Raw genomic sequence first — 13,135 nt, 5'->3', positions numbered from 1 at the left:
AGAATAATCGCTGTTATATTCGTAGAGCTCTATTACCTTAAGTAAAACTAAATATAAAACGCGGTTAGTTTATTTAATATATTTTTACTCTTTATTAATTTTTTATTAAATAACTTTTATAGTTATTAATATTCTAATTAATAGATATTAATAAATATACTAATAGCTATCTAGGTTAGCAGTTTTAGCAAGATAACTCGAAAATTCATAAAACTACGAACGTTTTAAGCTAGTTTTTAAGAAATAAAATTAAGCTTTATCTACACTCTCCTTACAGCCTAGATTTAAATCTAATTAAAAACGTTTAAAGTATACTTAAAGACTAGTTAAATAATAGAAAAATAAGTTCTTTAGGTATTAGAAATAATAGTAAAAGTATTAAAACGTTTAAAAGGGCTATTTTTGAAGAGTAACAAGCTATTCCACAACAGGCAATAGATAACTATATTTTATCTTTACCTAACCGTTATAGGAAGGTAGAAGAAGCTAGGGGCTAGTATACTAAGTATTAAATATAATAATAACTTAGTTATAAAAAAAAACTCTTTTTTTTAATTTTATTTTTTAACTTTTAAAATTTTTATTAAAAACTTTTAAAAATAAAATATATTACTCCTTATATATAGCAATAATAGATATAATTTTTTAAGAAAATTTTATACTCTTATTAAAAAGATATTTAATCTTTAAATACGTATATTTTAAACTCCTAAGTTTAAGGCTATTTATCTCCTTCCTTATGCTAACTAAGCAAGCACTAGTCCTATCTAGGTAAAAGTAGAGCTTCTTGGCTTTTCAAATCACTAACCCGATTAGGAATAGTCCCTATATTCGCTAAGTTATACTAGTTTAAAAATAGCAACTTTTAGTAACATATTTTTTCTATGTCACCCCTCTGTAGATAACATGGTTTGGGCATATACGAGGTGCATAGCTTAGTAACAGGAAGAAAAGACCGGTGTTCACATGCATTAAGGAACATGGAGATTCAGAAGTTGTCTAAATAAATCAGTTCGGCCCAGCCGAGTGGATTCATTGCAGAAATCTTGGAGAAAGGTTGATTGTGAAACTCTGGGCAGATCTTTGAACTCGGGTCTATCCTGAATCCATCTCCGTAGCTCTGTACGAGATTGCGGCGTGGTATGGAAACCTTGCTGACCACAAATATTGCATGCTTCTTTTGGCGCTAATGGGACATTGGGACCCCACAGAAGGATTCGATGCATTATCGGCATGTAGAACCCAATTAAAAATGGATGTACGCCCGGTGCATGCGTCTCGCGAAAAAAAAATAAGACATCCGACCCAAAGGAGTTAGCTCACAGCTGAACTTATCGAGGTATGCTGATTTTGGCTTATACCAGGATCCATGTACTCATTCAACAGCTGTATTTTGCCTAGCCCTGGATCTCTGGAAAGTCAGGCAACTCATCCTACCGTACACGGCCAGAACACACGGAACATGGATCCCTTGCGACGCAGCGGAGACCAAAGAGCCGACATGGCCCGGAGAGCATTCTATGCACATGTGAACGTTTAACCCATGCAGACGCTTTGCGGGACGATGAACTATCGGTTACTGGGATAAGTGGTTCATAAGCTCGTTCTGACAACTAAACACATCTTTTACGTTTCTCTAGGTCGAGATTTCTGACATTTCTACATCGCTTTGCATCCGCTGATTATATCATTTCTTCGGCTATTCGTTATGATTTCCATCGGTATCCTCGATGGCACCGGGCCAACCGAGTCTAGGAGACGTGGTTCTCGATACCGTCACTGGTCTTTCGTCGTAGCTGTCTGCCTTGCGTTATTCACTGGCTCCTACCTCTCTCACGGCTTGTACAACCAACAGCCGTCCGACATACAGAAAAGAAGCGTCTTGGACGAGCCCCTAAAATCCAGCGACTTGCTCATTTCGCTGCCGCAGGAACATGTTTCGCCTGAACTTGTATCTCGTGCAGCCAGCCAGGAACTATGGGACAGGAAAGTTTTGAGCGGCAAAAGGTGAACCAAAGCACTTCAAGCTTCCTTTCTTTACTTTTGGTCTTCGTTTTGACTTTGTCCCCATAATTCGATTGAACCTCGACTGACAACATAAATGTAGTAAGTGGATCGAACAAGAAATTTCTCTTCTCCCTATCATTTGCTGACTAAAATAACAGGACCCTGGTGCATGATGAACTCAGATAACGTGCAGGCCAGAACGGTAACGCTGGAAACACTTGAGAAGACAGGGTGGGTAGAATGGGAAGAGTTTCCTCAAGAAGTATCGGATGATTGGCATAAATCACTAGGAATGGCCGATGGTCTGATGAACACGGAGAACGAGTTCCCTTCAGAGTGGGAGCATTCTCAAACCTGGAAGGACGATCAGGACAGGATAAGAAAAGTAAGTGCTCACCGTCATGCTAGCGCAACCTGTTACCCTACTAACCAACATGGCTTGGCTGTTATAGGCCACCGGAGGTTCCATGGGAAACATTGTCAACGGTGAAGATGGCTACATAATTGCCGGTTCGAACTATGCGCCCTGGGAGACAAGGACCCCAGATGTGGAAGACTGGGAGCTTCCCGATACAAAATGGACTGACATCGTGGCAGTTCTGTGGACAAAGAACGCAGCAGGCAGCGAAGTCAAGCGCATATACCGGTCCAAGATTGAGTATGACGAGTCAAAGGCCCTTATGGAAACGGCTTTGGAGAAGATCAAAAAGAGCGGTAACCTGAATGACCTGCCCATGTGGCCTGGCACTGATTTCACGCCGGGAAAAAATCCCACCAAGACGCCGATGAGACCCGCAACTGAGGCCTTTATGGGCTTGCTCGGATGTTCTCATGCCGCTGGTCCTGCATACTTGTTCATTCAGTACCGGGCCGTTTTTGGCAAGAAGAGAATTAACAAGATCAAGATCTGGAAATCTGAGAACACAGACAAGAATCCGATACTAAACATGCTGCTTTATGTTGAGGACGTTCCATAGAGAAGGAAAGGAGGGATGACAGAGTGGTTTTCTTCGGAATTTCGAATATTCTTTAATCACAATTTCAAGGAATAGCAAGTTTGAGAGTTAGAATTTCTCTCTCCAACAGTAAGAAGTAGCACCCTATATATTGAAGCCTAGTTTCCCATTACGCCTAATTTCTTTTCGATGCACCGAATGTAGGAAGGGATTTTTAAGTTTTAGTGCCACAGAAGCCTTCTCTTCATTTGTTCCTTGATCGACTCCTGCACCTATTTCAGGGGCAAAAACTATGTTTCTAACTACTACAGATAGCCCATAGAAGCCAATATACCAACTGTCAACAAGGAGGGAACTTCGACGATTCCATTAAATAGGTAGTATTGCTGCTTTAGGGATCTCGTCAAAGAAGCCTTGGAAGATAAGTAGAATCTGTCTCAACTACTATGATGACTTAGAAGGTCCTAGGAAGTATTAGGTCTCGTTCGACGGTTCGTATCTAGGTGTTGAAAAGACTCTGCAAAGGCCAGAAACATCAAAGAAGTCGTACGTTTGGAAGTCACCAGTCTTTGTGGTTACTGTAGTAATGCGTAGCTTTAAATATTCGACACTGAAGATTTTATCGATGGTTTCTAGAGACAGCTAGAAGAGTATTTGTCATTTGCAGACACGTATGCAACAACAGGTGTCTTTTCATCCCAAATTATATCTGCACGAAAATCATATATTTTACGCCAAACACTTGATGGCCAAGAATGAATGCTTCTTAACATAGCCACATGTCTAGATTGTAGTATCTAACAAGGGTCTAGCAAAAGGCTTTCCCTCCGTATCGCGAATTATGGGATATGGCCCTTGTTCTGCGTCAACTCTGCTCGAAAGTATCGCGCACCAAGGACATAACCACGAACAAGCTACTGATTTTTGCGGCCGGGACGGACGTATCAATGAGTAGAATGGCATTGGCGCAATTTTCCAGAAGCGTTGTTTCAAAAGTAAGTCATTGAACCATCTCGAATCAAGTTCGCTCTCCGCCCCGATGTCTCACAGAGTACACATATGCGCTTTGTATCCCGTACTCGAATTCGGTTGTCTCGAATGAATATGCGCACTCTAGTCAAGGTCGCCATGCATTAAGTTTGAGGTGCCGCCGAACTCTTCCCTGAATCTTGTTGAAAAAAAAGGCCCTTCTTATCTTCGAACATGCAAGAACTCGAGAGAACAACTGCTTATGTATGCGATCGGGATTTGCAGAGAGATAGGAAGAGAAAGTACTCGCTGGAACGTTTCGTATTGTTTTGTCAATTATGCAGCGTAGCTCAAGGACGTCAGGCGGTACATACTACACTAAGCGACCGTTTGAAGCAGGACGTGCGAGCCACGTGCTTGTGCCAGTTCACCTCAACTGCAGAGCTTGATTGTTGCCGGGGCTACTAAGTTCGCATCGCTGTTGCACCATAGAACTTCAGCATGCGCATGGAGGCAATCAGCTACCTGGCGCGAAATGATAGCGTCACTCTGTCAGTGAATTGCGGAAAGAGAAATGGGAGTCGCTGCATAGAACATCGGCTATCTTTCTCTATTGGGTCGACGGCAGCAATGGACGCGCCGGACAATCGATCGAAGTAATATCTTATTAATTGCCGATAGGAACTCTCCGAGCGACGGCCGTGGATACAAAACATGTTGAATTTCAGAGAATAGCAAGGGCGGTACTCTTACTTACTCGACGTGCGCGAGTCAACAACATGGACACAATGACAACAACGTGGCTGCAACTTCGCTGGTAGCAACCTCGCTCACCTCGACCATGAGATATTCCATGACCTCATCTACATTCAGTCGGCGAATAGTACTGAGAAGCGAAGCGTATTTATCTTTTGCAATGCATCTCCTGAAATGATCGAGTTAGCGCGATAGCCGTCCGGGAAGGTTGATCCTTGAATGATGCTGACTTGGTGAATGCAGCTTTACATGAAGACTAGTGAACCTCATCGAGTGATTTGCTGGTTTCAACTCTCTTGAGCGATGCGGGGACAACGATTCAAGTCAAGAATGCAGGGTCACCCAGTAATGTCAACCTATTGACAAATGCGTCTCGCAAGATCCTTGTACACCAACGTGTGCATGTAACCTTCCCAAAGACGCGTATAGTGAGGGGAAACATGCTCCAATTTGGGTCTGATGGGTAGAGCTCGCATGCCAGCCACAAGAACTACATGTTCAGAATCGTAGTCGACATGTGTTGTTATGGTCGATGTTGTTCCAGATCTCTGGCATAACGTTCCTTGGACTAGGCTCCTTCATGTCGAGTGCTGTAAAGGGTTATCAGGACGAGCCGCTCGCGTTTACTGCAAGCCACCAATTTACTTTTCAGGGGTGTATTAGGTTTTTATAGAAGGTATAGGCAAATAGTATCCGTCGATCCAACATCGTGCTTGAATGGGAAACGAATAGTTGCTTGGCGGGTGACCTCGTGTAGTCGAAAATTTCCGAATAACAGTGCGATATAAGACGGAAATCAAATTTGTACACAGTATCCTGTTTACTACACCCAGACTACTCGCAGATAGACCTGTTTGATGCAGACATGCGACTTCACTTTGGAGTGGTTCTGGTGGGGCGAAGGGGGCGTACGTATCGGTGTTCGAGGCGCACTCCGGCACAAAGCACCGTCTTACCTGCAGGGTCATGTGCAAGCAAGGTAGAGCTGGACTTTAAATTGTTGGGATCAAACTAGTCAGGGACGTTTACCCCATGGATATATACCTGTTTGCATAGACTCTGTGTAGAAGATTGGAAGTCACATGTACCCCTTGAGTTTCTTCAGAGTGGCTGAATTCACGTACGTACTGATTTTGCGTTCTATTTGCAGCCTGTAGCGATGGCACTGTTCGATGACAGGTATGCTTTGAAAAGTTGACAATTTACCACGAGATGGCGGACCCAGCATTAAATATTGACACTTCTTCCAGCTTTGTAAACTATGATTGGAGACATTGTTGACTCTCAGTATTCGCCCATTTCGCAACCCCAACAGCAGCAACGAGCATTCAGAGAGTCTTGCCAGAATTGCGCAGACTCAAAGGTTCGATGCAGTAAGAACAAGCCAACGTGCGCGCGTTGTGCTCGCCGAGGCACGCCTTGTGTCTACCAACAATCCAGGCGTGCTGGAAGAAAGCTTACATCTGTCGGACAAGCTAAACAGGCGCGCCGAGCTGCCATGAATGCCCTAAGCGATGTATCAAGCTCATACACTTGGGAAGTCGACATTGAAAACAATGACATGCAGCTATCTCCTCCAAGATCCGACACTACACCAAATACCACACCAAACACCACCGTTAGTCCAACAGGCCTCAATGATGGCCAAGCAATTTCGGAAAGCCTCTCACCCCTCGACCCTTTTCCCGATAGTTCTGGGTCGACAGAATGGTGTTCCAACGAGATCTTCAAGGCTCTCTGCACCCAATCGGTTCCGCTCATGTGCGGAGATGATGCCGACTTTGCCTTGCACATGTCGCAGGACTTGACAAGCTTGAACGATGGCTTCCTTGATCTGGGTGATTTAGGTAGAGGTTCACTTCCTGTCGATCTAGGCTCTGAGTTTCTTGGATTGCCATTATCATGGCCGGGGACTGCAGGAGACACCCACGCGACTGGCTACGAGCCTGAAGATATATCCTCGCCCAGGCCAACATGCACCAAAAACTGCACTGCAGTCATTTCTCGACTATTCCCAGAACTGTTCTGTTCTTTTGGCAGCAGATGCGAGCGCAGCCAGGTGCAAGGCCAATCACTTGTCAATACCATCGCCAGCAATGAGAGTATGTCGGAAGCCATGAGCAGCATTCTCGAGTGCGAGTGTAGCCAAGATGTTCATGTGCTGTTCGTTGTCGGTCTATGTACCTCGAAAGTCATGTCGTCCTACCTCAAAACAATGCGACGTGAGTGTCTCAAGCATGCACAGCGAGCCGGCAATTCATATATCACGAACAACCACCAGCGAAGCGCACAAGACGTACAAGATGGTGACGCCAAAGCCGAGATGATGGCAGCTCACATGATCCTCGGCGGACTCCATCGCATCCAGCCGCTTCTGGCCCGTCTATCTGATCGTCTTAAACAGACAGAGCCGGAAGGTGATTTTGCAAACGACTACGCTGGGCCAGGAGGGCTTACAGGAAATGAATTGCGGAATCCATTTCCTCGCTCAATGCTTCAACAGCTTGAGCATGGCTTGGAAGCCCATCTTCGCTATGTTTTGGCAGTGTGCCATGCACAGCTTGGGGCGCATAACACTGATCCATTATCTACATGGACAACACAATGCAATGCAGAGTGCAGAAGCTGATGCACCGAAGAGATATTTCTTTTTACAATATTTTAAGCCAGGCGTATACGGGGAGCTTTGAGGCTGCACAGATGCAGAGGTATATTGGGTATTGCCTAACTGTATGGCATCCCCCAGAGGGAATGGTGTTTTCAGTGCTCAGGGAAACAAATAGGGTCTGACCAGAACGGCCATGTACGACTCATCTTCTCTGCTTCGAGAAGTGAACTGTATTTTTTTTTAAGTAATTTCGACGTCAATTATCTGAGTATACTACGCGACCATGTGTGACATGAATGAGTGGATATATGCTGATCACATGACTTGACGGTTCGCTCCTGGGCAGTGTTTCCTACTTTTTCGAAGATGGCCAGCAAAACGAGCGGTTTTGAATAAGCTAATGCGAATCCATTGCTAGTGTTCAATTGAATTTGGATGAGTTCTCAATTGGACTTTGAATGTCCTTGGAGTGACATAATTGGTGTGGTCAAATTCATGTAGTCGTCTGAGTGCGTACGTGTTCGTGACAGCCGATCTGTGGATCAATCAAAACCAACAAGTGCACTCGAGTAATTTTGAGTAGATGACCCAATCCCACGGCCCGGGGAAATATTGTACTAAATTGCACAAAACGCACGGACTTTGGGGCCTGACGGGTGGGGGGAAGTATGAGATCATTGTCGCTAAAGGGGGGGCGAATCACTTCACTTCTCAAACGAGTAACTAGCACTAGTTTGCCGGCCGTTTCAAGAGCCCTGAGCTAACGTCGAGATAAGCGTTCGCCACAACGGAAATCTATTTTTGCGAGCCCTCATCATCAACAAACTGCGTTGTCGAAGGAGAGACGAGGGAGGGAGATAATAATGGCCGAGTGTTACTGCGGGCCGTTCGTTGGTAGTGAAAATTGCCGAAAGAGGAATAGTAACATGGACCCTTTGATCATGTGAAACGGGAGCCGTAGCCGCAAGTAGAGTTCAAAGTGTGCAAGGGTCCAAGTGGATTAAACGTGGGGAAAAATTCGCCTGACTGAATTAATTAATCCGCAAAGAGAGATAGACGGAGAGACGGGAGAAAGGGCGCGACTTCGGAAAGCCCAGGCGTCCGTATTTCCAGCCAGCCACCCCCCCGTCCCGTGACCATCACGCGTGGTCTTCTTTTATTCTTCTCTTTCCTTCTCCTCGCAATGTATCTTTCTTCTTTGATGGCCGTGGATTAAGGGAAAGTATGTCATCGGTCCATGTCCTACCGTGATACACAATCGCCGGTCGTTCGTGTAACGACAACTGCACATTCAACATGATGAAGAGCCCATCGCCATCACCATCGACGTCGTCGCCACACAGGGCCTACCCTGCGCCAGAAGCAGCACACAGCGACACAGGATGTCAAGACGGTGATGCGCAACGGCTGCTGTGGCGCCTCTACGTCTCACATACACTCTCGACATGGAACGCACGCACGTTTGAGTTTGGCGCGGTGGTTTTCCTCGCCGCCATTTTCCCCGGAACCCTCTTCTTTGCTTCCTGCTATGCGCTTTTCCGGGCTGGAGCAGCCGCTGTCCTGGGGACCTGGATCGGATACCAGGTGGACTGCAGAAATCGACTGGATGTGGTAAGACATAGCATCGTGTGGCAAAGATTGTCCGTCGCTGGGTCGTGCCTCATTCTGGTCTGGATGGTCGCCGGCGGCCATGAGAAAGAGAAGGGATTCATGACATATGCCTTGTTTGTCGGGAGTGTCATGCTAGCGTGTGTCGAGAAGCTGGCTTTCATTGCAAACACCATTTCCGTGGAGCGGGACTGGATCATTGTGGTGTCTGAGAGCCTGAGCATCGACCGGCAGGATTTGAACAGCACGATGCGGCGGATTGACCTCGTGTGCAAGCTCATTGCGCCCGTCGGCATTGGACTCGTCGAAGGCTACTTCTCGACCAGACTGGCCATTTGGATTGTCTTTTTGCAAAACGCCATCAGTGTCGTGGTGGAGTATTTTGCCATTGCCTCCGTCTACGCGGCGGTGCCAGGCCTCGCGCTCGGAAAAGCGCCGTTGCCGCCGCCGAACCATGAGCGTGATTCTGAAACAGCAGACACGGCAATGCGACAGTCGTCCCACCAGTATGGCAATAATACTTCCGGCTCAGCCCCGCGTCGTCAGACGCCTCCCGTCATTAAAACCATGGTGGCATCCCACCTGCGGCCGTGGAAGAATTATATCCAAAACCCTGCCTTTTTGGCGTCCTTTTCGCTCTCCCTCCTCTATCTGACCGTCCTGAGCTTCGCGTCGCAAATGACGACATATCTGCTATCACTTGGATTTACCAGTACCCACGTGTCGCTCATGCGCCTTGGCTCCGTCATGTTGGAGCTGTGCGCCACTGTTGTCGCCCCCTGGCTTATGCGCCGAATCAGCGCTGTGCGCGCCGGACTGTGGTTCATCAACGAGCAACTTATTTCGATTGCGCTGGCTGTTGGCGTGTTTCTCTGGTTAGACAACAAGCCCATGCTAGCTGGCGGAGTCTTGGTCCTTGGCGTGGCATTTTCCCGTCTGGGGCTGTGGGGGTTTGATCTCAGTGTGCAGTATCTCGTGCAAGAAGATGCGCCAGAAGCCACACGGGGGTCCTTTTCTGCCCTCGAAATGTCTTTGCAAAACCTGTTTGAGCTCGTTTCCTTTGCCACGACAATGGTCTTTTACCGGCCGCAGCAGTTCAAGATTCCAGTCTTCATTAGCGCTGGCGCCATTGTATCGAGTGCGGCGTGTTTTGCGGGTTTCGTCCGGCGCAAGAGGGGGCATTTGCTGCATACGGATAGGTGCTTTAAGAGAATGGGCAAGACGGGTAGATATGAGGTGTTGCCCACGATTGAAGAAGAGTTTGAAGCAGAGGAAGATGGCATTAGAGAGGGATGAGTTTTGCTGCGTCGAACATGAGCCACATTTTAGAAGCTGAATTGAAGTATTTCGGAAAACTCACTCCTCTACACTCTTATGAACGTGAGGTAAAGTCAAGTCTCATGTTTTTTGTTGTTCTGGAACTACAAGTAAGCATACGCGTTGTTGGGTCAATCATCATGATACCCAGAATTAAATTTATAGACAGTGTTGAAACTAAACAAACATGCTATGAAGCATTCATCACTCGATGGTGAGCTATAGTGGCCTCCTTTCCCAACGCCAAAACGATGCCATGCTATGCAATCAAGACAGAAAACAAACTTTGCCTTTACGAAAAGGCTCGTGGAGTGGGCGTCGAGTCCCTGACATGCAAGGATGCCACCCCATCTGCAACATGTACTTCATCATCACCCTCTCCGTGTGTCAGGGTTGTGCCTTCGTCATCGTCGGTGTAATGGCCGTCCTCAAGATACTCCTCTCCTTCGGCATAGTCTCCACCTTCAACACTCTCCATGATTGAGTCACCCATGCCTGTTTCGTCAAGCGAGTCGCGTGACATGTAGCTCCCTTCGAGATCCTCGCCAATGTCCGACCTTTCATCTTCGCTGCGGATGCTAGCCGCTTCCGTGTCAACATGGTCGTCTTCGTCTTCGCTATCTGTGAAATCGGCAATGTCAAGAGGTGGATCGCGCCAGTAGTTGAAGTCTGTGTAGGCTTCGCCTCCTGCGGGAACGAGCAGTCCGACTGGGGGAAAGAAGTGATCAACAATCTCTCGCATACTGGCATACCCAGTCTTGTAAGAATTCAGAGACAGGACGTCGAGACTAACTTCGGCATTCGAGTTGATGGTGAAGATGCGCGTGGATGGGATGTTGACGGAACGGTAAGACAGAGCATCGGTAAATCGGTTGCCGAATCCGGCGTAGAAGGGGGTTTGACCTGGGGGTTTATTGAACAACTGCATGATGTCTCGTAGGCAGGCCATTTTGAAGACTTCTGGTTTCCGCAGGTAGATTTCTCTGCGCAATGCAGCAATTGTGCGATCTGGACTCATGATGACGGGGCCCTTTGGCAGACGATAGTTGTCTTGTACGACGCCATTGAGGTAGGCTCTTGTTGTATCGGCTTGTCCGACGGAGCGACTCGTCAGGTAGAAGATGTTGTAGCCGTTGTTGACAATATCTGTGTAGAGTTTGGCAACTCCTTGGTGAGTCCAGTCACGGCCAATCATGTTGAGCACATGGCCAAGGGCATCCGACTTTGTAATGGTTCCGTCAATGTCGGAGATGACAATGGGCACATCGTGCTTCCAATAAAACATGTAAGCCTCACACTTTGATCGATTCACGGTGAAGCTCATGGTGTTTGCACCCGGCTTCAGATTGAGGGCTTTGAGTTGGTCACTAGTCAGGCGCAGCGTCTTTGCATATGTCTTAGCCTCATTCTTGCGCGACTCGGGCGAGTGTGGCGCAGACATGCCAAGGGCACTATCCGAGTCCCTGCGAATCTGGGGGAACTGGGCCGTGTCATCACTGCGGCCGCTGTCGCTCTGGTAGCCAGGGTCGGACAGGGCGTCACTTGAGCGGAGGGCACTCTCGTTCAAGACGTTGACGGAAGTCTTGGCCATGGCGGCGGCTTTGGCCTCCTCACTGCTATAGATCCACAGGTTTCCGTTTTCGTCAGCGCCAATAAGGGCACCAATGTCATAGTCGCCTGCAAGCTCGTCGGAGAGGATGCGCCTGGCTATGACCTCTGCGCGCAACGCGTCCTCTTCGCTGCTCTTGTAGCCCGTCATGTCAAGCTCCAAATCGCCCGTCTCGGTGACCTTGTTAGGGATGTTTGAGGTGAAGAGCTTCTTGGACAGCTTGATGGCGCGGGCGAGGGCTTCGCTGGGCGACACTGGCGGGGGGCTTGTTGAGCGCGTAGATCTATTCCATGCCGTCGCGTCTTCCTTGCTGATCTGCAGCGGCCCCCTCTCGTGTGCTTGGGATTCGTCAAAGGCTTTGCTAAAACTGTCCTTGACCGAAGGTGCCGTCACGTCTGTGCTGGCCCTGTGCATGTGGAAGCCAGACCAGTCTCCCGACTTTGGGCGGGCGTAGTCGGCGTCTGCGTGCAGGTAGTCGGCAGGGGGCACCGACATGGACATGCGCCCTCTCCTCCTCGCGATGGCCGTCTCGTCGAGATCCAGGGGCTCAGGCTCGTCAAAGGGGCGGTCCGAGGAGGGCTCGGTGGGCTTCTGGTCGGGGCTGGCGGCGGGCGAGGCAATGGGCGATGTCTGCATCTCAGCGGGAATGCTGCGCGAAGTCTCAAAGACGAAAAAGGCTTCGCCGCCCTCGCCGAGCTTCATGGAGTAGTCTTGCAGCTCGCCATTGACGCGGAACTCGACCTTCTTGTCCGAAGGGCGCAAGATCTGGTACTTGCCGAAGCGGACGTGGAAGGGCGAGCATGCGAGGGTGCCATCCTCGTGCTCGACGACGATGGTGTCGATGGCGCCGCTGAGGGTGGCGGGATTGATCGAGTTCCAGCCCTTTGAGACGCTGCCGGTGATGGACCGGACGTAGTTCATGGCGGATGGGGGTAGGGGTGCTCGAGAGGGTGAGGGGGAGCGGGTGCAGCAGGGCCCTGGGTGGTCGGGAGGGGGTGGGCGAGGGCGCGGGAGGCAGCAAGTGTCGGGGAATGTAGGTACGTCAGATGGGTTTTACAGACGAGGTGGAATGATGCAAAAGACCCGAGGCCGCGTGCTTTCACATGCCACACGGGGGGCGCATGGACGAGCAGGCGGGCGGAGACGAGGCAGAGGCAGACAGCAGCGACTTGTTGGAAGGGAGGCAGACCAAGCGTGGAGCGACAGACTGGGGCGCGCTCGTGCGAGTCGATATGGCCGTATACCCTCACGTCACGGACAGTCGGCGGCTTTGCGACGTCAGCACCGGCCGGCCTGGCGGGCTGG

General features: G+C 48.7%; 4 protein-coding genes across 4 annotated transcripts; 3 read left to right on the top strand and 1 right to left on the bottom strand.

Annotated features, from left to right (window-relative positions):
* Nucleotides 1-2,179: 2,179 nt before the first annotated feature.
* On the top strand, nt 2,180-2,984 carry PSV08DRAFT_252132 (uncharacterized protein; the record flags this gene model as incomplete). Its single annotated transcript, XM_014222301.1, has 2 exons — nt 2,180-2,392; nt 2,460-2,984. The coding sequence occupies 2 exons, from the start codon at nt 2,180-2,182 to the stop codon at nt 2,982-2,984; spliced, it is 738 nt and encodes a 245-aa protein (XP_014077776.1).
* A 2,965-nt stretch (nt 2,985-5,949) lies between these two features.
* Nucleotides 5,950-7,317, top strand: PSV08DRAFT_252131 (uncharacterized protein; the record flags this gene model as incomplete). The annotated part of the gene is made up of 1 exon (XM_014222300.1): nt 5,950-7,317. One exon carries the CDS (start codon nt 5,950-5,952, stop codon nt 7,315-7,317), a length of 1,368 nt encoding a protein of 455 aa, XP_014077775.1.
* Nucleotides 7,318-8,485: 1,168 nt separating this feature from the next.
* Nucleotides 8,486-10,267, top strand: PSV08DRAFT_211167 (Ferroporti-1). Its single transcript, XM_014222299.2, has one exon. It carries the CDS (start codon nt 8,593-8,595, stop codon nt 10,198-10,200), a length of 1,608 nt encoding a protein of 535 aa, XP_014077774.1. The 5' UTR covers nt 8,486-8,592; the 3' UTR covers nt 10,201-10,267.
* A 99-nt stretch (nt 10,268-10,366) lies between these two features.
* PSV08DRAFT_19338 (Lipin/Ned1/Smp2-domain-containing protein) lies at nt 10,367-12,812 on the bottom strand. The gene has a single exon (XM_014222298.2). It carries the CDS (start codon nt 12,749-12,751, stop codon nt 10,514-10,516), a length of 2,238 nt encoding a protein of 745 aa, XP_014077773.1. The 5' UTR covers nt 12,752-12,812; the 3' UTR covers nt 10,367-10,513.
* Nucleotides 12,813-13,135: the final 323 nt, after the last annotated feature.

This window comes from Bipolaris maydis (assembly GCF_028858645.1).
Source record: "Bipolaris maydis strain C4 unplaced genomic scaffold PSV08scaffold_17, whole genome shotgun sequence".
Classification (NCBI taxonomy): domain Eukaryota; kingdom Fungi; phylum Ascomycota; class Dothideomycetes; order Pleosporales; family Pleosporaceae; genus Bipolaris; species Bipolaris maydis.
This window is presented reverse-complemented; position numbering and strand designations above follow the sequence as displayed.

Coding starts and splice junctions, on each gene's coding strand:
- PSV08DRAFT_211167 (XM_014222299.2), top strand. CDS start 8,593: ATGATGAAGAGCCCATCGCCATCACCATCGACGTCGTCGCCACACAGG.
- PSV08DRAFT_19338 (XM_014222298.2), bottom strand. CDS start 12,751: ATGAACTACGTCCGGTCCATCACCGGCAGCGTCTCAAAGGGCTGGAAC.